The following is a 24820-nucleotide window of genomic DNA, read 5'->3' on the forward strand; positions in this document are numbered from 1 at the left end:
CCTACATACCTGTACCATACATACTGTACCTACATACCAGTACCTACATACCTGTACCTACATACCAGTACCACACATACCTGTACCATACATACTGTACCTGTACCTACATACCAGTACCCACATACCTGTACCATACATACTGTACCTGTACCTACATACCAGTACCACACATACCTGTACCGCACAAACCTGTACCGCACAAACCTGTACCTACATACCTGTACCTGTACCTACATACCGGTACCTACATGTCAGTACCACACATACCTGTACCTACATACCTGTACCGCACATACCTGTACCATACATACTGTACCTGTACCTACATACCTGTACCACAGATACCGGTACCTACATGCCAGTACCATACATACCTGTACCTACATACCTGTACCGCACAAACCTGTACCTACATACTGTACCTGTACCTACATACCGGTACCTACATGTCAGTACCACACATACCTGTACCTACATACCTGTACCGCACATACCTGTACCTACATACCTGTACCACAGATACCGGTACCTACATGCCAGTACCATACATACCTGTACCTACATACCAGTACCTACATACCAGTACCACACATACCAGTACCTACATGCCAGTACCACAGATACTGGTACCATACATACCAGTACCTACATGCCAGTACCACAGATACTGGTACCATGCATACCAGTACCTACATGCCAGTACCACAGATACCAGTACCGCACATACCTGTGCCACAGATACCAGTACCGCACATACCTGTGCCACACATACCAGTACCACACATACCTGTGCCACAGATACCAGTACCGCACATTCCAGTACCATACATACCAGTACCATACATACCAGTACCTACATGCCAGTACCGCACATACCTGTGCCACAGATACCAGTACCGCACATTCCAGTACCACACATACCAGTAACACAGATACTGGTACCCAAGTACCAGACTCCCAACCGGATGAATGGCACCTGTGCCGCTAAGGGCAATAGCAACTCACTATCCAAATTGCAGAATAATTTAACCCTTTATATCAGGGGTGGGCAAACTGTCTGGCTCGGGGTCCACATTGACTTACCGGCGGGCCGGGCCAGCGTTACACTGTTTCCGCTCGTCAGTCCCCAGGTGCCAAGTCTCGCGTGATGAGACTTGCGGAGTCGGTGGGCCGGATTAAACAGACCAAGGGGACGGACGTGGCCCGCAGCCCGTAGTTTGCCCACCCCTGCTTTATATCCTGTAATAAATAGGACTGCATCCTCCACTTGAGATAAAGTTACATTGTGAATACAAGATAATTAGGAATAACAAGCACACCCGTGGCACAGGCTGATTAGCTGCCAGTTAGGCTGGAGGGCTGAGTTGGCAGCTATTATTCACCCACGTGTGGGAGATATCAGCTTATAGGTGGCTGCCTGCTCGCTTGGTCTATTGCCTAAATGAGCCATTCTGTGCCTATGCGCTTCAGACAAGCCCTGTGCCATCTTCTCCATGTTGCAGAGTTGCTGTGTGGGGTCCATGGCTGGGCAGTTTGCTCAAGATTTCATATGTATTCTGTGTGTATTCAAAATAGACACTGAAATGAACTGAAAGGAACCAATTGTATGAGCCAAGAGAATGTGTTGCTCACCATCACCCTTGGTTTACAGGTGCAGCGGGGCATAAAGGGTCGTCTTCTGAGAGCCCAGACGTCTGGAGAAACTTGCAAACCATCTCCCCATTCAGGGAAGAGACGCGGCGCATTGATACTGAAGTTATTGTCATCTACGACTCTGATGAAGAAAAGCCATTTGTGAATTCTGGACCAAGGGCAGAAAGTAACATGTACGATAAAGACTCATCTAGACTGTCTTTAAAGAGAAAAAGAAAAACCCATAGCCTTGAAACGAGTAAATATGATAGGGGCGAGTTTGGGAAGTCATCGGCTCCGTATACTGACAGCAGTGCAGTCATTGTTATTGACAGTGATGATGATGATGAAGTTGATGTGAAAGAAGAAGAAGATGTGGACGCAGATTATGGTGGTGTCCAAGTCTCCGGTGAACAACACAGACCTAAAGATAGCGAAGAACCTAGTTGGCCACAGTCAGGTTCATGGGAATCTCCTGATTTTTCAGCAGAATTGGCCAACTCACCATATTCAAGAGTTGGTTCCCCAGTCTTCCCATCCCTGTATAATGCTCAGCCTGCAAGTTCATCCTTTGCTAATAACATGGCCCCTCCTGTCCAGCCCAACCTAATGCATTCACACCTGGGGGAGCACCTACCCCTGCCACCTCTTCTCCCCATCCACTCTGATATCGTCCCACCAGATTCCCACTTAGAAAGAATATATTCAGATGAAGAGAATGTTTCCAAGGATTCTGACCTCAGTCAGGCCATGTCATCCCCTTTGCAGTTCCAGAACTTACCTGAACCCCAGAAAAAGCCAATTGCTTCTAACTCTGGTGAGTCCCGCTCAGGAACACCCAATGCCCACATTAAAGCAAGTGAGGGGCCACAGTGTGCCTGGGCTCGATCAGAGCATGACGTCAAGTTCCAGCTGTCGGAATGTCAGTCTGTACTGAGAGAGGTTTCTCAGGTTCTCTGTGACATCCAGGGCATTGATGAAGAGACCATGGCACAGTGGAGGTAAGGGGGCATGAATATAGGCAGCAGGGGCTAATACTAGTCGAAAATCCACAGCACATAAACCCCATGTGACTTTTACTTTCCTTATGAAATGTTGATCATTGTTTAGGAAAGGGATCTTGGCTCTGCAGGAGGAGAGCCCCCTTCCTCAGACGCACATTGCTGTCGTGGGGGACACTGGAGCTGGGAAGAGCAGCTTGCTGAATGCTCTGCTGGAGCAGGACGACGTTCTGCCCACCTCAGCTATGAGAGCCTGCACTGCCGTGGTCGTCGAGATTGAGAAAAGCTCTGTCATGGGATACAAGGCCGAGGTGGAGTTCCTCTCCAAAGAGGTAAGTGGGCATTCTGTTATGGTTTATGACAAGGGTGGCCAAAACGTCCATCGAGTTCCACCAGTCGATCCCCCGTGGATTTCTGGTGGACCGCGCCGAAGCCGGGAAATGCGGAAGTGCGGCGGTTCCGCGCATTTATTGGCTATGCGTAGGTACACGGAGAGAGGCCAAAAGTCGACCGCCGGAGGAAAAAGTCAAGCTTGGGGCCCGTTTCGGATGCGTCACTGCTTTCTGTATTTAAACCTACTCTAATGTTGGGGATCATGTGATTACTCTCTCTCACTCAGGAATGGGAGCGCGAGCTGAAAGCGCTAATCACTGACATGAAGGACAAGTCGGGGCGCTTTAAGAGGCGGCCGGATAATAAGCCAGAGGCTAAAGTGGCGCACAGCCGAGTCATGGCCGTGTATGGGAAAATAGCGGAGCTGGATGAGCTTAACGAAGATACGGCTGTAACCAAGCACCTAGGGGAGAGGCTACAAATATGCAACAGCACGGTGAGCCCCCTCCTTTATACAGGAGCTGTAACATTCTGCTTGGAGTCATGGTTTGTAGCACTGCTGGCCCTAATCTTAATAGGATGCTTGTCAGCACATTGTGCAAAGGCCCCCAAAGTGTAAGTACCCCCTATGGTTATTATATTAAGCCTATAGGGTCTCCTGTATCCTATGGGGAGGATTAGCTGACAGTCATATCCAGTGCCCAAGTACTTGGCCTGTAGGTATCCCCGTCACCCAACGAAAGGCTCAGAGATCAGTCCCAGTTGTACTCGGCCTGTAGGTTCCCCCGTCACCCACAGAAAGGCTCAGAGATCAGTCCCAGTTGTACTCGGCCTGTAGGTTCCCCCGTCACCCACAGAAAGGCTCAGAGATCAGTCCCAGTTGTACTCGGCCTGTAGGTTCCCCCGTCACCCACAGAAAGGCTCAGAGATATCAGTCCCAGTTGTACTCGGCCATTAGGTTCCCCCGTCACCCACAGAAAGGCTCAGAGATCAGTCCCAGTTGTACTCGGCCTGCAGATCCCCCCGTCACCCACAGAAAGGCTCAGAGATCAGTCCCAGTTGTACTCGGCCTGTAGGTACCCCCGTCACCCACAGAAAGGCTCAGAGATCAGTCCCAGTTGTACTCGGCCTGCAGATTCCCCTGTCACCCACAGAAAGACATAGACGCAGGTTACTGCCCCTCAGCCTGGTGATTGCCAGAGTTCCGATGCCCATGGTGATGCTTGTGTAGTTATTGCCTCCGTGTGTGGATGGATTGGCCAATGCCCGTGGCGATGCTTGTGTAGTTATTGCCTCCATATGTGCGGATGGATTGGCCAATGCCCGTGGCGATGCTTGTGTAGTTATTGCCTCCGTATGTGCGGATGGATTGGCCAATGCCCATGGCGATGCTTGTGTAGTTATTGCCTCCGTGTGTGCGGATGGATTGGCCAATGCCCATGGCAATGCTTGTGTAGTTATTGCCTCCGTGTGTGGATGGATTGGCCAATGCCCGTGGCGATGCTTGTGTAGTTATTGCCTCCGTATGTGCGGATGGATTGGCCAATGCCCGTGGCGATGCTTGTGTAGTTATTGCCTCCGTATGTGCGGATGGATTGGCCAATGCCCATGGCGATGCTTGTGTAGTTATTGCCTCCGTGTGTGCGGATGGATTGGCCAATGCCCATGGCAATGCTTGTGTAGTTATTGCCTCCGTGTGTGCGGATGGATTGGCCAATGCCCGTGGCAATGCTTGTGTAGTTATTGCCTCCGTATGTGCGGATGGATTGGCCAATGCCCGTGGCAATGCTTGTGTAGTTATTGCCTCCGTGTGTGCGGATGGATTGGCCAATGCCCATGTGGTTATGGTACTTGCTCTGCTTGTGTCCCTCTAGGCATCGGCTTTCCGCTCAGCCATTGAGAAGTACATTGACACCAACTCAGAGCTGCCCCGGCAGCAGAGGAAGGGAGGGCAGTTCTGGCCCATTGTGCGATGCGTCCGGATCTTTGTCCCAGAGGCAGAAGTACTGAGGACGGGGGCAGTCTTGGTCGATCTTCCAGGAACGCGAGATTCTAACGCAGCCAGAGATAGGATTGCCAAGGAGGTAAGTTCCTCTCATGCGCAATTCACACTTGGTCAGTGTTGTATCTGCAGTTTGTATTCGTCAGATCCTTTAGTGAGTGTTTAGGTCACATCTACATTGTGTCTGTCCTGCCCCTTTCAGACTGGAAATGGTGGCCCAGTGGCTATTGACACAACGAAGGAGCTTATAGGGAGCCAAGTACCTTTCCTAATGGTGTGACTGTGGCTCCATCATTCTGTATTTGCACTAAATGAGACTTGGTATTGGCTGGAGGGCAGCCCCATTACTAACGCAGTCACGTCACATTGAAACCCTGACCTTTCCCCATATTCCTCCAGTGCATTCTGGCCTTCTTTGTGGAACCAAGGCCGGCCATGAATGTGTTGCATTTGAACTTTTCCTGATGCCTCCGCTTTGGCCTGATGTGCCCACAGACCAGATCTGGAGTCGCCATAGGGCAGTTGTTAGCATGGCGCAGGACTGCCCTGTAGATATGATACGTTCATGGGCAGTTGTTAGCATGGCGCAGGCCTGCCCTGTAGATATGATACATTCATGGGCAGTTGTTAGCATGGCGCAGGCCTGCCCTGTAGATATGATACGTTCATGGGCAGTTGTTAGCATGGCGCAGGCCTGCCCTGTAGATATGATACGTTCATGGGCAGTTGTTAGCATGGCGCAGGCCTGCCCTGTAGATGTGATACATTCATGGGCAGTTGTTAGCATGGCGCAGGCCTGCCCTGTAGATATGATACGTTCATGGGCAGTTGTTAGCATGGCGCAGGCCTGCCCTGTAGATATGATACGTTCATGGGCAGTTGTTAGCATGGCGCAGGCCTGCCCTGTAGATGTGATACGTTCATGGGCAGTTGTTAGGATGGCGCAGGCAGATCTCAGTAGCCAATATTCATTTGTATAGTGAGTGACTTCTGTCCCGTATGTTATTAATTGGGGACAATCCCAGATCAGATGGAGGAAACCTGCCTCTGCCATATTACATTTCATACATTTAGATCTTTCTAGTTTTCCCATGGCCTTAAGTTTCACAGGGGTAATGTATATTTGGTGAATCATGTTAAACTGGATCATTCTATCCCTTAGGGATATTAAAAAGGCATCTACGTTATCAATAGTCTCTTCCCATTGGTCCTCATCTAAAGATGGGATAATTGCCAGCCATTTATATTGTGCTTTATTGAATGGAGCCGGGTGTGAAGACTGAATTATACAGTTGGGAAACTATTTTGGTGGGGTTTGGGGCCCAGAGTCGGGTTTCCCATTGCCAAGTGTGTAGGTCCTGAATTGGGAATAAAATGTCTCAGCCGGAAATAAGAAAAAGGTTTCTCCATAGTGGTGTTTTAGCTGATGTTTGGGGAAGAGGGGGGCGGGCCTTGGGCGGGTGATCCTCCTTCCGTTTGTATGGCGAGTTGCGTATGGGCCCTAGGGAGCCCATTATTGCTGCATGCAGGACAGTCGGGGTTACCCTGGTCTGAACCAGTTATGTATGTAGGGTAACTGGGAAGCAACACAATAGCTCTGCAAGCAAGCCCCCCTTTATCTCTTGGAGCAGTAAGAGCGAGCCCCCCCTTATCTCTTGGAGCAGTAAGAGCGAGCCCCCCTTATCTCTGGGAGCAGTAAGAGCGAGCCCCCCCTTATCTCTGGGAGCAGTAAGAGCCAGCCATGATATCCTTGGGGATTTGTTGGCCCAAATGAAGGAGATTCGTTCACAGTTTAGCATTCTGCCCCATAGCATTATCACTAGTTTATTCCAGTGGGGGGTCACAGATTTGAGCTTTGCTAGGGTGGGCTGTAAATCCTCCCTTAGATACAGTGACAGGTCTGTTGTACCCATAATGCCGAGCGGAATCTAGGTACTAAGGTAAGTATGGGAGAGTTTTCTCCGACGGCTCCCCAATGGGAATAGCATGGATTTGCTTTTATTTAGCTCTCTGTATATCGTATGTATTTACTTCAGTTTGCCCCCCTGTTGCCACACGCTGAGGTACAAAGTGCCGCACACACAGTAACGCCATATCATTACAGATATATATATAATGAGAATTTCACTTACCTCTTATCGTAAATTCCATTTCTTCTAGTCCCGACATGTCAGTACGGGGTTTCCCATCCCAATTATTTGGTTCTTGCATTGCTTGGCAAATGTATAACAGTGGTGAGGAGGAAGTCACATGGTCTTATAGGTAAGGGTTAATTTTGATTGGCTTTGGTATATAGGTCCTACCTCCTAGGTGTGGGGGCAATACTGCCCATGCGTACTGACATGTCGGGACTAGAAGAAATGGAATTTACGATAAGAGGTACCGTATATACTCGAGTATAAGCCGAGGTACCTAATTTTACCTAAGAAAACTGGAAAAACTTATTGACTCGAGTATAAGCCCCTCAATGGTGCAGCATGAAAAGCATCTGTATATACAATAGCCTTATGCAGCTGCACCAAATTGCAAGGTGTTCATTACTTTACCAAAAACTGACAAAGCTATAACTTCATACCAAAATACACTGTGTGAGGCCTTATTTTTTATAACCGTACCTGCTGCTCTCCAGCTGTTGTTACACTACAACTCCCAATTTGATGAGGTTTTGGCAGTCAGTGGATTACAAAAAGTTGTATTCATAAACAGTTGGAGGCTGCTTGTTGGACATTTGCTACCCCTTCCCAGAAACTTTTGGATGCAGTTAAGTTACTTTCTTGACTTTCCTTAGAGCGTTAAGCGATATATTTATTTTATTAAATTCTCTATACTATAAACTTGTAACAGAATGGACTTAAATTTCAGTCTTCCCCCAATATTAATGTAAACCTTGAGTTTTATTATTTTTTGTTACTTTTGGATCTCTTGCCCTTTGACTACTGTATATGTGACCTGTTTCTTCTGATTCCATCAATTACCTGGCCTCGCTGACAAATTAATGGAGCCTGACTGATTCAATCTGCAGCATCAATGGTTGTTTGCAATGTGACCCTGAAGCAAGACATTACAAACAACACAAAAGTCAATATAACCAGCGTAATCGCAACAGAATGGTCTTACCCCTTGTCCCACAGGTTCCTTAATCAGAAGCACTGTTTGATTTCTTGGTGAAGCGGAGCGCCGTGCACAATGTCCTGTGCACAGCGTGCAGCACGGCAGGCAAGGTCTTCCCAGTGGAGGGGGGTGCTCCTCAATGGTGCCATACATGGGCACGTAGCTCACTATGTCCTGCGCACGGCGAGCAAGGTCTTCCCAGTGGAGGAGGGTGCTCCTCAATGGTGCCATACATGGGCGCGCAGCTCACTATGTCCTGCGCACGGCGAGCAAGGTCTTCCCAGGGGAGGGGGGGGGCTCCTCAATGGTGCATAGGCGCGCTGCTTATTATGTCCTGCGCACAGCACGGCAGGCCAGATCGTCGCACGAGTTGTCCTGTGCACTGCGAGGTCGTACACGGGGGTGCCGTTGTTGTGGGTGTGCATGAGCTAGTCGCGCGCGATTTCCTGTGCACGGCGAGGTCGGCCACAGGGGGGCGGTGGTTGTTGGTTGGACCGCATTGGATGTAGTTTGAGTGCAGTTACCATATATATCCGAGTATAAGCCGAGGGTTTCTTTTTAAGCACATTTTTAGTGCTGAAAAACTCGGCTTATACTCGAGTATATACGGTAAGTGAAATTCTCATTTTCTTCTTCGTCCCTTCCATGTCAGTACGCATGGGATCTACCAAGCCCTGCCCCTAAAAAATAAGGGGTGGGAATAATAATATCAACAGATGCTAAAAACAAATCAAGCATCACAAGAAAAACTGACCATTCCCTGCTACAAGAATCCTCTCAGGGACCAGAGGGATTTCCACACTATGGTTGCCATAAACATCCAAGCCCGGCTGGGGAGGATCCTCTGCCAACAAGAAGAAACTCAAGAATCATAACTCTGGCACTGGGCAGCTCGCTGGTGTTACCAGCCCAGCAACAACAGACCAGTTAGCCACAACTCTGATGCATTATCCACTAGAGCATTAACCTGGGGCCCTAGAGACATAATTGCGATCCACAAGTATCTAGCTCCAAAGCACACCGGTATCAGCTTACATTGGTGTTGACAGCCGTCAAACTCAACAACCCCCAGAGATCAGCCAAAGATAATCCAAGCACAGATCTGAAGCAACGTACAAGTGAAACTGACCAACAGTGAAAGGGCCCACTAGCCATCAAGCCCCCCTATGGCACAAACAAGCTAGGGACCCAAGCCTGTAACAGAGCATGACAGGCTGAAACCCAACTTCCTACCACTCACTGTAGCTACCAATCTTGAGAGGCTACCTAACCAGCAATGTTAGGGCCAGGTTTAGCAACTGTACACAACCTGCAGATGGAAGATCAGCTAACCAGTTTAACATGACTGGAATCAACTGGAAATAATGCATGGAACAACTGGTGCACAGCCTCATACTCAATGTACCAGCTAACCACCCTGCATGAAAGTCAGAGAAGAGCCATATACTATGCATGCTAAACAACCAGTGGACAAACCAAAGCACCGGTGAACATGCCAAGAAAAGCACTGGTGGACATGCCAGCTGCCATCCCTGCATGCAAGACACCAGAGTGAAAGACAGCTAGTAACAAGCAATAGCAATAGCAATAAGCTAGCCCTGGCCCTTTCTGATTGGCCTTTCTGGTGTGGGGCTGGTCTCTCTCACTCCCTTTAGATTTTTTTTCCTGAGAGATTTTTATGATTGGGCTCGTGCTGTTTTAGGTGAGTAACCTGCGTCTTTGTCTTTCTGTCCTTAGGGTTGGGGTAGGCTTTTGCTTTGAGAGGAAATACTGCGGAATTAAATACATGTAAATATATGCTAAGTTTTAACTTCTGTTTATATTTATGGAATTTGTTTTATTTTAAACAGAATATTTGTTTTGTTTTGTAATTATTTTACAAGTTGCTTGTTTTCAATAAAAAATTAGCAATAAGATAGCGCTGTGCCTGCAATACATGACTCTCAAGAGAACTTAAAGGACGTGTCAACCCTAAAAATCTTTAACATGTCTTTGGGTTGGGCACATATTCCCCTTTCAAACTGCATCAGTTTCTCTGTCTGATCTCCCTCCGTTAGCCTGAACTGTCCCATTTTCCAGATTCAAAGATCTGCTTTAACCAGGTGGCCATTTTCTATCTGCTACATCATCACTGACATTTGCATATCCAGACACGCCTGATGACCTTTCTCAGAAGTTTTTTTCTAGTGTAACTTTATTAGCAAACCTCATTATTGACATACATTCTTTTACCTTGTAAACTGCATTAAATCTTACCTCTGTTTGTAATCTATTTTATTATACTGTTACTATATATACTATTTTACTCTCATACATATAATCCCACTCACATGCATACCCAGTCACGCATATAATCCCACTCATTCATAATCCCACATAATCAGAGCAATAATTACAGCTGTATCACTGAAACAGGCTAATAGGCTAGTAAAAAATACAGTAAGACGGCATATATATTTAGAGAGAGAGAGAATAACCATATATAACCATATATATATATATATATATATATATATATATATATATATATATATATATATACAGTGGTGTGAAAAACTATTTGCCCCCTTCCTGATTTCTTATTCTTTTGCATGTTTGTCACACTTAAATGTTTCTGCTCATCAAAAACCGTTAACTATTAGTCAAAGATAACATAATTGAACACAAAATGCAGTTTTTAAATGAAGGTTTACATTATTAAGGGAGAAAAAAAACTCCAAATCTACATGGCCCTGTGTGAAAAAGTGATTGCCCCCTTGTTAAAAAATAACTTAACTGTGGTTTATCACACCTGAGTTCAATTTCTGTAGTCACCCCCAGGCCTGATTACTGCCACACCTGTTTCAATCAAGAAATCACTTAAATAGGAGCTACCTGACACAGAGAAGTAGACCAAAAGCACCTCAAAAGCTAGACATCATGCCAAGATCCAAAGAAATTCAGGAACAAATGAGAACAAAAGTAATTGAGATCTATCAGTCTGGTAAAGGTTATAAAGCCATTTCTAAAGCTTTGGGACTCCAGCGAACCACAATCCACAAATGGCAAAAACATGGAACAGTGGTGAACCTTCCCAGGAGTGGCCGGCCGACCAAAATTAGCCCAAGAGCGCAGAGACAACTCATCCGAGAGGCCACAAAAGACCCCAGGACAACATCTAAAGAACTGCAGGCCTCACTTGCCTCAATTAAGGTCAGTGTTCACGACTCCACCATAAGAAAGAGACTGGGCAAAAACAGCCTGCATGGCAGATTTCCAAGGCGCAAACCACTTTTAAGCAAAAAGAACATTATGGCTCGTCTCAATTTTGCTTAAAAACATCTCAATGATTGCCAAGACTTTTGGGAAAATACATTGTGGACCGACGAGACAAAAGTTGAACTTTTTGGAAGGTGCGTGTCCCGTTACATCTGGCGTAAAAGTAACACAGCATTTCAGAAAAAGAACATCATACCAACAGTAAAATATGGTGGTGGTAGTGTGATGGTCTGGGTTTGTTTTGCTGCTTCAGGACCTGGAAGGCTTGCTGTGATAGATGGAACCATGAATTCTACTGTCTACCAAAAAATCCTGAAGGAGAATGTCCGGCCATCTGTTCGTCAACTCAAGCTGAAGCGATCTTGGGTGCTGCAGCCGGACAATGACCCAAAACACACCAGCAAATCCACCTCTGAATGGCTGAAGAAAAACAAAATGAAGACTTTGGAGTGGCCTAGTGAAAGTCCTGACCTGAATCCTATTGAGATGTTGTGGCATGACCTTAAAAAGGCGGTTCATGCTAGAAAACCCTCAAATAAAGCTGAATTACAACAATTCTGCAAAGATGAGTGGGCCAAAATTCCTCCAGAGCGCTGTAAAAGACTCGTTGCAAGTTATCGCAAACGCTTGATTGCAGTTATTGCTACTTAGGGTGGCCCAACCAGTTATTAGGTTCAGGGGGCAATTACTTTTTCACACAGGGCCATGTAGGTTTGGATTTTTTTTCTCCCTAAATAATAAAAACCCTCATTTAAAAACTGCATTTTGTGTTTACTTGTGTTATCTTTGACTAATAGCTAAATGTGTTTGATGATCAGAAACATTTTGTGTGACAAACATGCAAAAGAATAAGAAATCAGGAAGGGGGCAAATAGTTTTTCACACCACTGTATATATATATACACATACACACATATAAACAATGAAGTATATATAGAAAAAAGGCATATATATGTATATATATATATATATATATATATATGTTCTACTACTACTACTACTGTTCTAATCATTTTAATTTTATAATCATTTTAATATTATATTTACAATAAATGAATTACTCACTTTATGACTTTATGATTATTAATGAAAACTATTTATAATTTTTTTACCAGCTATATCTTTAATCATATTTCTTTTTCTGACTTTTGTATATGAATTATTCATATATATATATGAATAATTCATATACAAAAGACAGTTAAAGAAATATGATTAAAGATATAGCTGGTAAAAAAATTATAAATAGTATTCATTAATAATCATAAAGTCATAAGGTGAGTACATACAAGTGTATACAAATAAAGTCAGAAAGTAATTCATTTATTGGAAATAAAATATTTGCCAGGTAAAGAAAAATAATTAGAACAGTAGTAGTAGAACAGTAGTAGTAGTAGTAGAATACTACTAGACAATACTACTTACATGTCCTTTTGCCAGCTTTAAAATATGTGCTTGCAGGTCATTCAAATGCTCCCATCCACTGAACTGTGCCGGCACTGGCCACAGGAGCAAGTTACTGTACATTTAACATTTTCGCGTTTCCATAGCAACGCGCGATGCACGATGTGGAGTGGCTGCAATGGGGGAGCAAGTTACATTATTTTTTAAAATTCGCGCGTTGCCGTAGCAACGCGCGATGCACGATTTTGATTGGCTGCAAGGGGGGAGCGGGCGCGGCTTCCAGGGTCAGGAATGACGCGCCTGACATCACATGGTCGACGGCGTCATTGAAGAGCTGGAACTCACTGCGCATGCGAGTAATGTGGGAAATCACACAGCGCTTGCGCATACGCCAGAACGCCAGCGCTTCCCAAGGGGAGGGGGACTGGGGGACTCTCTGAAGGCAGCAGTTATCTGAGGAGTTAGAGTAGTGAAACTGAAGACTGGACCATAATTCAGCGCTTAGAGGTACAGCTACATGAAGGTACTGTTCTGCCTTTTACTGTATTAAATTTTCATCTGAGGGGTTGACATGTCCTTTAAGACCTGCAACCACTGATGCACTGTTCAGATACTGTAACTGCAAAGAAACCTGTCCCCAAACTGGCCACTGCTAGTAAGGAGTGGAATACAAGGTAAAAAACAAGCACCCACACATGCCAAGAAAGAAGCTAAGGTAGACAGCCACAAGCGCCAAGGCCCACCCTGACATGAACCAAAGACCATATTAAAGGCAGACAACAACATGCCTGCACCAAGGACCACAGCATGACTGGCATCCATATACGCCAAGGCCAGCAGCCACCTGCGCCAAGGACCACAACAAAATTTGCAGCCTTGTGTACAATTGCCAGCATCCTATGAGCTATGAGTTCATAACCAGGGCCAGTCTCCCTGAGAGCCAAAGGACAGAAAACAGGGCTAGTTGCCAAGCAAACCAAGGCTAAAACCGGGGTCAAATGAGCCACAACCAGGACCAAAGGCTAAAACTGGAGTCAATCACCAAGCAAGCCAAAGGCCAGAACCGGAGCCAACGGCCAAGCAAGCCAAAGGCCAGAACCAGAGCCAACGGCCAAGCAAGCCAAAGGCCAGAACCAGAGCCAACACCAATGGGCAAGCGAGCCAGAAGGTCAAAACTTGAGCCAATGGCCAAGCAAGCTAAGGGCCAAAAACAGAGCCAAAAGGCCAATCAAGCTAAAGGTCAAAACCTGAGCCAAAAGGCTGAAACCAGAGCCAAAGGCCAAAACCAATGGACAAGCAAGTCAAAGACCAAAACTAATGGCCAAACGAGCCAAAGGTCAAAACTGGAACCAATGGGCTAGCAAGCCAAAGGCCAAAATCAGATCCCACTGCCGAGCAAGCCAAAAGACAGAACTGGGAAAAATGGCCAAGCAAACCAGAAGACAGAACCAGCGGCCAAGTGAGCTAAAAGCCAGGAGCGGAAGCAGCCGCCAAGTGAGTCAAGGACAGAACCAAGGCCAGCGACCAAGCAAAGAAAACGGCCAAACCAAGGCCCAGTGGCCGCTCAAGCCAGCAAGGACCAGCAGACAAGCAAGCCAGAGTCCAAAACAAGGACCAGCAGGCAAGCCTATAGCAAAAATTCCGCTGCAGTAGCAAAGCAAGCCAAAGGCAAAGGCCATAGGCCATAATCAGGGTCAACAGATACACAAGGCAAAGTCCATGACAAGGACCAGCAGCCAAGCAAGCCAAGGCTATAGCAGAAAGTCTGATGCCAGGGGTCAGAGGCAGTAGACAGATGAGTTTAGAAGCCATAAGCAGGAATTGCAGCCAAGTGAGGCAAAGGCCATAGACAGAACCAACGGCCAAGCAAACCAAAAACCATAATCACGCCCAGGGTCAACAGGCACACAAGGCAAAGTCCATGACAAGGACCAGCAGCCAAGCAAGCCAAGGCTATAGCAGAAAGTCTGATGCCAGGGGTCAGAGGCAGACAGATGAGCCGGAGGCCATAAGCAGGAACTGCAGCCAAGTGAGGCAAAGGCCATAGACAGAACCAACAGCCAAGCAAGCCAAAGACCATAATCGGGGCCAACAGGCACACAAGGCAAAGTCCATGACAAGGACCAGCAGCCAAGCAAGCCAAGGCTATAGCAGAAAGTCTGATGCCAGGGGTCAGAGGCAGACAGATGAGCCGGAGGCCATAAGCAGGAACTGCAGCCAACTGAGGCAAAGGCCATAGACAGAACCAACAGCCAAGCAAACCAAAGACCATAATCAGGGCCAGGGCCAACAGGCACACAAGGCAAAGTCCATGACAAGGACCAGCAGCCAAGCAAGCCAAGAGACATAGCAAAAAACTGGCTAACAGGGACCAAGACCAGCAGCCACGCTGACCAAAGGCCATAACCAGGACAAGGACCAACAGGCACGTAAGCAAAGGCCATAGCACAAGCCGGCAATCATGCAAAATGACAGGCACATAGCAAGCAAACATTTACCAATGTTGGCTCCTATCATGCTAGCAGGCAGAAATAAATACCTGTAAACACACCAGAAAGAAAAAGGAGTTGAACTACAACTCTGTTCATACCTGGTAGGAAAAAACTGCCTTTTAAGCCAAAGACCAAACCAGGGCCTGCCAGAAATAAAATAAGCAGGAAAAAGGTACAATACTGCCACAGCAGAAACCCCAGTTACACCAGGAAGCCCCTGATGGAATAAGAGCTGCTATACCTGCTGTGTCTGCACAGGAGATTTGATTCACAAGGAATTCTACATATATGAAATAGCAATAACAAGGAGCCCAAGAAGCATACAAGCACCTAACAAGATAACACTGGCTTGTAGGTAAAGGCAAACTCCAGTCAGAACCCTGGAGAAAGACTGGTTAAAAGGTGCAGACTCCCTGCGAGAAAAGGAGATACCATACTGCTACAGCAGTGCAACTCCCAGCCAGTCTTGGAAGCACCTGGTGTAATGAGCACCCATACCTGCACCCACACCTGCACAGAGGACTCAGGCTTACAGTAAAAACACTAAAGATATCAATAGCAAAGTGCCCTAAAGAAGCACTTACACCTTACCAGATAACAGTGAGTAGTCAGCAGCATGGCAACTCCCACAGGAACCCAGACAGCCTTCAGCTGAGGGACATAATTAGCTCGTTAGTATCCAGGCTTCTCAGTGCCCTGAGCATTTCATACACACAGTGGAGACTGAAGATTCATACTCACCAGATTCAGACTAAGTTATCACTAGCCCATATCCATACCCATGGCCCTTTAGTCTGATATCAGTCTTCAAAGGCTCAAAACACCATAGGAAAAAGGAGACTCAATTGATCACAGGCAGGAATGTGGAAATACCCACCCCTGTATCCCTTCCCACTAAGCGCCTGTTGCATACTGTGCATACATGGGAATAGAGCAGGGGGGCTATTTCCCACTAAGTGCCTGTTTGCATACTGTGCATACATGGGAATAGAGCAGGGGGGCTATTTCCCACTAAGTGCCTGTTTGCATACTGTGCATACATGGGAATAGAGCAGGGGGCTATTTTAGCACAAGGCTAGGACCATGGGTATGCCCACACCTGCATTTCTTCCCAATAGGTGAAAGTTTGCTTACTTTACTTATTGGGGCATCAGGTAAAATCTTCTCCATTACCTGGGAATCATCTCTCTATGTATACACAGAGGTAAAAAATAAATTTCTGATTGGCCTTTCTGGTGTGGGGCTGGTCTCTCTCACTCCCTTTAGATTTTTTTTCCTGAGAGATTTTTATGATTGGGCTCGTGCTGTTTTAGGTGAGTAACCTGCGTCTTTGTCTTTCTGTCCTTAGGGTTGGGGTAGGCTTTTGCTTTGAGAGGAAATACTGCGGAATTAAATACATGTAAATATATGCTAAGTTTTAACTTCTGTTTATATTTATGGAATTTGTTTTATTTTAAACAGAATATTTGTTTTGTTTTGTAATTATTTTACAAGTTGCTTGTTTTCAATAAAAAATTAGCAATAAGATAGCGCTGTGCCTGCAATACATGACTCTCAAGAGAACTTAAAGGACGTGTCAACCCTAAAAATCTTTAACATGTCTTTGGGTTGGGCACATATTCCCCTTTCAAACTGCATCAGTTTCTCTGTCTGATCTCCCTCCGTTAGCCTGAACTGTCCCATTTTCCAGATTCAAAGATCTGCTTTAACCAGGTGGCCATTTTCTATCTGCTACATCATCACTGACATTTGCATATCCAGACACGCCTGATGACCTTTCTCAGAAGTTTTTTTCTAGTGTAACTTTATTAGCAAACCTCATTATTGACATACATTCTTTTACCTTGTAAACTGCATTAAATCTTACCTCTGTTTGTAATCTATTTTATTATACTGTTACTATATATACTATTTTACTCTCATACATATAATCCCACTCACATGCATACCCAGTCACGCATATAATCCCACTCATTCATAATCCCACATAATCAGAGCAATAATTACAGCTGTATCACTGAAACAGGCTAATAGGCTAGTAAAAAATACAGTAAGACGGCATATATATTTAGAGAGAGAGAGAATAACCATATATAACCATATATATATATATATATATATATATATATATATATATATATATATATATATATACACATACACACATATAAACAATGAAGTATATATAGAAAAAAGGCATATATATGTATATATATATATATATATGTTCTACTACTACTACTACTGTTCTAATCATTTTAATTTTATAATCATTTTAATATTATATTTACAATAAATGAATTACTCACTTTATGACTTTATGATTATTAATGAAAACTATTTATAATTTTTTTACCAGCTATATCTTTAATCATATTTCTTTTTCTGACTTTTGTATATGAATTATTCATATATATATATGAATAATTCATATACAAAAGACAGTTAAAGAAATATGATTAAAGATATAGCTGGTAAAAAAATTATAAATAGTATTCATTAATAATCATAAAGTCATAAGGTGAGTACATACAAGTGTATACAAATAAAGTCAGAAAGTAATTCATTTATTGGAAATAAAATATTTGCCAGGTAAAGAAAAATAATTAGAACAGTAGTAGTAGAACAGTAGTAGTAGTAGTAGAATACTACTAGACAATACTACTTACATGTCCTTTTGCCAGCTTTAAAATATGTGCTTGCAGGTCATTCAAATGCTCCCATCCACTGAACTGTGCCGGCACTGGCCACAGGAGCAAGTTACTGTACATTTAACATTTTCGCGTTTCCATAGCAACGCGCGATGCACGATGTGGAGTGGCTGCAATGGGGGAGCAAGTTACATTATTTTTTAAAATTCGCGCGTTGCCGTAGCAACGCGCGATGCACGATTTTGATTGGCTGCAAGGGGGGAGCGGGCGCGGCTTCCAGGGTCAGGAATGACGCGCCTGACATCACATGGTCGACGGCGTCATTGAAGAGCTGGAACTCACTGCGCATGCGAGTAATGTGGGAAATCACACAGCGCTTGCGCATACGCCAGAACGCCAGCGCTTCCCAAGGGGAGGGGGACTGGGGGACTCTCTGAAGGCAGCAGTTATCTGAGGAGTTAGAGTAGTGAAACTGAAGACTGGACCATAATTCAGCGCTTAGAGGTACAGCTACATGAAGGTACTGTTCTGCCTTTTACTGTATTAAATTTTCATCTGAGGGGTTGACATGTCCTTTAAGACCTGCAACCACTGATGCACTGTTCAGATACTGTAACTGCAAAGAAACCTGTCCCCAAACTGGCCACTGCTAGTAAGGAGTGGAATACAAGGTAAAAAACAAGCACCCACACATGCCAAGAAAGAAGCTAAGGTAGACAGCCACAAGCGCCAAGGCCCACCCTGACATGAACCAAAGACCATATTAAAGGCAGACAACAACATGCCTGCACCAAGGACCACAGCATGACTGGCATCCATATACGCCAAGGCCAGCAGCCACCTGCGCCAAGGACCACAACAAAATTTGCAGCCTTGTGTACAATTGCCAGCATCCTATGAGCTATGAGTTCATAACCAGGGCCAGTCTCCCTGAGAGCCAAAGGACAGAAAACAGGGCTAGTTGCCAAGCAAACCAAGGCTAAAACCGGGGTCAAATGAGCCACAACCAGGACCAAAGGCTAAAACTGGAGTCAATCACCAAGCAAGCCAAAGGCCAGAACCGGAGCCAACGGCCAAGCAAGCCAAAGGCCAGAACCAGAGCCAACGGCCAAGCAAGCCAAAGGCCAGAACCAGAGCCAACACCAATGGGCAAGCGAGCCAGAAGGTCAAAACTTGAGCCAATGGCCAAGCAAGCTAAGGGCCAAAAACAGAGCCAAAAGGCCAATCAAGCTAAAGGTCAAAACCTGAGCCAAAAGGCTGAAACCAGAGCCAAAGGCCAAAACCAATGGACAAGCAAGTCAAAGACCAAAACTAATGGCCAAACGAGCCAAAGGTCAAAACTGGAACCAATGGGCTAGCAAGCCAAAGGCCAAAATCAGATCCCACTGCCGAGCAAGCCAAAAGACAGAACTGGGAAAAATGGCCAAGCAAACCAGAAGACAGAACCAGCGGCCAAGTGAGCTAAAAGCCAGGAGCGGAAGCAGCCGCCAAGTGAGTCAAGGACAGAACCAAGGCCAGCGACCAAGCAAAGAAAACGGCCAAACCAAGGCCCAGTGGCCGCTCAAGCCAGCAAGGACCAGCAGACAAGCAAGCCAGAGTCCAAAACAAGGACCAGCAGGCAAGCCTATAGCAAAAATTCCGCTGCAGTAGCAAAGCAAGCCAAAGGCAAAGGCCATAGGCCATAATCAGGGTCAACAGATACACAAGGCAAAGTCCATGACAAGGACCAGCAGCCAAGCAAGCCAAGGCTATAGCAGAAAGTCTGATGCCAGGGGTCAGAGGCAGTAGACAGATGAGTTTAGAAGCCATAAGCAGGAATTGCAGCCAAGTGAGGCAAAGGCCATAGACAGAACCAACGGCCAAGCAAACCAAAAACCATAATCACGCCCAGGGTCAACAGGCACACAAGGCAAAGTCCATGACAAGGACCAGCAGCCAAGCAAGCCAAGGCTATAGCAGAAAGTCTGATGCCAGGGGTCAGAGGCAGACAGATGAGCCGGAGGCCATAAGCAGGAACTGCAGCCAAGTGAGGCAAAGGCCATAGACAGAACCAACAGCCAAGCAAGCCAAAGACCATAATCGGGGCCAACAGGCACACAAGGCAAAGTCCATGACAAGGACCAGCAGCCAAGCAAGCCAAGGCTATAGCAGAAAGTCTGATGCCAGGGGTCAGAGGCAGACAGATGAGCCGGAGGCCATAAGCAGGAACTGCAGCCAACTGAGGCAAAGGCCATAGACAGAACCAACAGCCAAGCAAACCAAAGACCATAATCAGGGCCAGGGCCAACAGGCACACAAGGCAAAGTCCATGACAAGGACCAGCAGCCAAGCAAGCCAAGAGACATAGCAAAAAACTGGCTAACAGGGACCAAGACCAGCAGCCACGCTGACCAAAGGCCATAACCAGGACAAGGACCAACAGGCACGTAAGCAAAGGCCATAGCACAAGCCGGCAATCATGCAAAATGACAGGCACATAGCAAGCAAACATTTACCAATGTTGGCTCCTATCATGCTAGCAGGCAGAAATAAATACCTGTAAACACACCAGAAAGAAAAAGGAGTTGAACTACAACTCTGTTCATACCTGGTAGGAAAAAACTGCCTTTTAAGCCAAAGACCAAACCAGGGCCTGCCAGAAATAAAATAAGCAGGAAAAAGGTACAATACTGCCACAGCAGAAACCCCAGTTACACCAGGAAGCCCCTGATGGAATAAGAGCTGCTATACCTGCTGTGTCTGCACAGGAGATTTGATTCACAAGGAATTCTACATATATGAAATAGCAATAACAAGGAGCCCAAGAAGCATACAAGCACCTAACAAGATAACACTGGCTTGTAGGTAAAGGCAAACTCCAGTCAGAACCCTGGAGAAAGACTGGTTAAAAGGTGCAGACTCCCTGCGAGAAAAGGAGATACCATACTGCTACAGCAGTGCAACTCCCAGCCAGTCTTGGAAGCACCTGGTGTAATGAGCACCCATACCTGCACCCACACCTGCACAGAGGACTCAGGCTTACAGTAAAAACACTAAAGATATCAATAGCAAAGTGCCCTAAAGAAGCACTTACACCTTACCAGATAACAGTGAGTAGTCAGCAGCATGGCAACTCCCACAGGAACCCAGACAGCCTTCAGCTGAGGGACATAATTAGCTCGTTAGTATCCAGGCTTCTCAGTGCCCTGAGCATTTCATACACACAGTGGAGACTGAAGATTCATACTCACCAGATTCAGACTAAGTTATCACTAGCCCATATCCATACCCATGGCCCTTTAGTCTGATATCAGTCTTCAAAGGCTCAAAACACCATAGGAAAAAGGAGACTCAATTGATCACAGGCAGGAATGTGGAAATACCCACCCCTGTATCCCTTCCCACTAAGCGCCTGTTGCATACTGTGCATACATGGGAATAGAGCAGGGGGGCTATTTCCCACTAAGTGCCTGTTTGCATACTGTGCATACATGGGAATAGAGCAGGGGGGCTATTTCCCACTAAGTGCCTGTTTGCATACTGTGCATACATGGGAATAGAGCAGGGGGCTATTTTAGCACAAGGCTAGGACCATGGGTATGCCCACACCTGCATTTCTTCCCAATAGGTGAAAGTTTGCTTACTTTACTTATTGGGGCATCAGGTAAAATCTTCTCCATTACCTGGGAATCATCTCTCTATGTATACACAGAGGTAAAAAATAAATAAAATGACAAAAACAAAAGAAAAATCAAAACTGTGAAATCACAAAATGGTGAGGAGGGAGATCCTACCTCCTGTTCAGTAGGACAAAAAATAACAGTGGTGAGGAGGAAGTCACATGGTCTTATAGGTAAGGGTTAATTCTGATTGGCTTTGGTATATAAGTCCTACCGCCTAACATGCGTACTGACATGGAAGGGACGAAGAAGAAATATACATTCGCTTAATTTCTCATTTTCCTTTTCTTGTATAGTGAATAATTGCGCAACATATACCGCAGTGGTGTAGTTACCCCTTCTCATTGTTGGCTTCTCTCTCCCCGGCAGTATCTGCAGAAATGTGATGTGGTTTGGGCAGTCGCCAACATCACCCGGGCAGTCGATGATAAGACAGCCAAAGAGATACTGACGTCCAGCCTGAGGCGCCAACTCTTTATGGATGGGCACTTTGAGAACATGGCCGTGATCTGCACAAAGACAGACCTGTACAACACCCAGGAGATCAAGAGGTGAGGCCAGGGTCGGACTGGGGGGTGCAGAGCCCACCCGGGCTGCTGATCCTGGGGCCCTGCAGGTACCCCTGCTGGCCGCGTCCCCCAGCACCCCCTAGGGGCCCCTGCTGCACCCCCTAACCCCCCACAGGGGCCCCCGCTGAGCCTCCCTAACCCCCCGCAGGGGCCTCCGCCGTCTTCCCCTGAGCACGTCTAAGTTTAACGCGTCAGGCGAGGAACACCGAAGGCCAGGGGAGCACCGGCAAAGGTTGGGCCTGGGGCCCACTGGGTTTTTTCCCTGTGGGCCCAGTCCGACCATGGGTGAGGCACCCCTCCAGTTCATCTTTGAACGCCATTTACCCGGTTCTATTGAGCTGTGAGAGGCAACTTCAGGCGACTTCTGGAAATCGCAGCAACACGTATGCCACTGCCCTTACGGAATCCTGAGTGTGCGCTCAGAGTTACAGGGGGGCTGCAAGGCTCCCTCTTTAGCCAAGTGTTGAGCCATACGTGCTACTTCTTCATTTTCCCCTTTATTTGGTACAATAAATGGCACTGGACATGAGATAAAAGCACTTTATATTGTACGGATCAGTGTTCAGTGCGGAAGTAACGAGACTGGCAGCTCATTGCCCATATGTTGTGCCAGTGTGCCAATGTGGGGAATGTCGTTTGCAAAGTACATTGTTGCTATTTTCCCTGATATCTATTTCAATTTCATATTATTACATTGGAGATTTAGCCTCTCTTACCCCTGGGCTGCTGTAAATAAGCTGCATTAGTGCTTGTGGCATTATGGTTGTGGCAGTGAGTGCCAGCCTAGTGTTGGGCTCAGCATGTTACACACCAGCCATGGCAATGTTCCTGGGCGGGCGCACTCTATGGTTCCCAGTTTCTGCCAGACAGAGGGGCAAGGAAACTCAGTTTGGCACCCGGCTATGTACTAAGTACATGGGAACAGTGTAAGCTACACTGTCTGTGTGTGTTACTTACCTGGGTGCAGGCAGGCATGCAGGGGGGCCGCAGGATCCAATGGTGGGTGCTGAAGGGCCCTTGGGTGCCTCTGGGTGCAAGGACAACCACAGACGTGTGGCTTCCGTGTATCTGCCCTTGTGGCAGCTCGTAGGCCAGTTGCACCCCAGGGGCCACTCAATACTGAGGCAGAACTAGTGGGAAATGTATGAGCTGTGGCCACTGAGCCTCCACACATCGGGCATTTTAGGATCTGTTAAAGGCAAAGGGAGGGTAAAATCAAAATGGGGCGCCCCTCAGTTATTACCTTACCTTGTACCCCGGGTTGGGGCTCCTGTTAGGAGGAAACCACACCAGCCGGGGTAACTGTGAGGGAAGCGATTACAATCATTTGGGGGGAAGTGCCTAAAACTTTGGCTCCACCCCCCTAGTGATTGTACCTTTTCCTTTAAGAAGTTAAATAATGAACTGGTTATGGGGTTATGTAGTAACAGACACTATGTTTGGGCCTCCCGATGGGCCGTCCTGCACATTGTGTTGTTGCTGTGGTCCTTGCCCCCCAGCCTTCATTCACTGTGCTTTGATCCGGATCAGCCCAATATTGCCTGGCAGTGGGCGTATAGAGGCAAGGTGCCAAAGGAGCAGATCTCATTTGAGTGTATCTGATTGGTTCTCTTGCTATGCCCCCCCCCCAGGGCTTTGAATTTACATGATGAGACCAACAGACTGGAGGACACAGTGGTACGGCTGGGCCATCGCCTCACCAGGCTGGAAGCCGAGAAGCAGACGCTGTATGAGCAGTGGGAAAGGGTAAGGTGTCTGCTGTTATCTCCATGGATTGTTTCATTGCATCACGGGGCCCTTAGTGCCAGGCAGCTCAGGGACTTCATATGGACAGTGGGTGGGTGGGGTAATATAGCGGGGAAGTGGGGGCAGAACTGGAAGGAGTGGAAGTATTCTGGGGGGGGGCTCTGATGAAGAGGTGAATCTTGTAACATTTTAAGGCAAATACACTTGGGGGATGTGAAATTAATCAGGTGGGTTTCAACGGTGCGAAAATACATCTTCATTGTGACTTACCCCTGGATCAGCAATGTTGTGGCTACCTCCTGTCCTTTCCTTGGGTCCCAGCATTGAAGCCATAACTTTCTGCCCATTGTAGGTGTGTAATAGTTCCCCTTTAGTACCCACATGCCCAGGTTGGCATCGGGGCAGAAATAGGGGAAGACGTATCAAGGGAGGAGGGGCACTAAGGACCCAAAGTTTGTGCCCATTCGGCCTCTATTTCTGACCCTGCTCTTAGTCACAAATTGGGGAGCACGTGGAACAGTGTTGGCTGAATAGACAGAGGTTCTGGGGGAGTGGGTTGGGGGGCTGAGGGGGCAGTTCTTGGGTAGGAGGGGGGGAGCACGTGGAACAGTGTTGGCAGAATAGAGAGAGGTTCTGGGGGAGTGGGTTGGGGGGCTGAGGGGGAAGTTCCTGGGTAGGAGGGGGGGGAGCATGTGGAACAGTGTTGGCAGAATAGAGAGAGGTTCTGGGGGAGTGGGTTGGGGGGCTGAGGGGGAAGTTCCTGGGTAGGAGGGGGGGGAGCATGTGGAACAGTGTTGGCAGAATAGAGAGAGGTTCTGGGGAGTGGGTTGGGGGGCTGAGGGGGCAGTTCCTGGGTAGGAGGGGGGGAGCATGTGGAACAGTGTTGGCAGAATAGAGAGAGGTTCTGGGGGAGTGGGTTGGGGGGCTGAGGGGGCAGTTCCTGGGTAGGAGGGGGGGGA

General features: G+C 46.8%; 1 protein-coding gene across 4 annotated transcripts in view; it reads left to right on the forward strand.

Moving 5' to 3' along the window:
• nuggc (nuclear GTPase, germinal center associated) overlaps positions 1 to 24820 on the forward strand; it is a 116118-nt gene that overhangs the window by 35037 nt on the left and 56261 nt on the right. For all 4 annotated transcript variants that reach the window (XM_031903781.1, XM_031903782.1, XM_031903783.1 and 1 more), the window contains 6 exons: positions 1655 to 2636; positions 2746 to 2968; positions 3256 to 3465; positions 4844 to 5053; positions 21916 to 22097; positions 23747 to 23861. In XM_031903781.1, the coding sequence (XP_031759641.1) occupies positions 1655 to 2636; positions 2746 to 2968; positions 3256 to 3465; positions 4844 to 5053; positions 21916 to 22097; positions 23747 to 23861 (1922 nt within the window). The remainder of the gene's footprint in view (positions 1 to 1654; positions 2637 to 2745; positions 2969 to 3255; positions 3466 to 4843; positions 5054 to 21915; positions 22098 to 23746; positions 23862 to 24820) is intronic.

This window comes from Xenopus tropicalis, chromosome 6, assembly GCF_000004195.4.
Source record: "Xenopus tropicalis strain Nigerian chromosome 6, UCB_Xtro_10.0, whole genome shotgun sequence".
NCBI lineage: Eukaryota > Metazoa > Chordata > Amphibia > Anura > Pipidae > Xenopus > Xenopus tropicalis.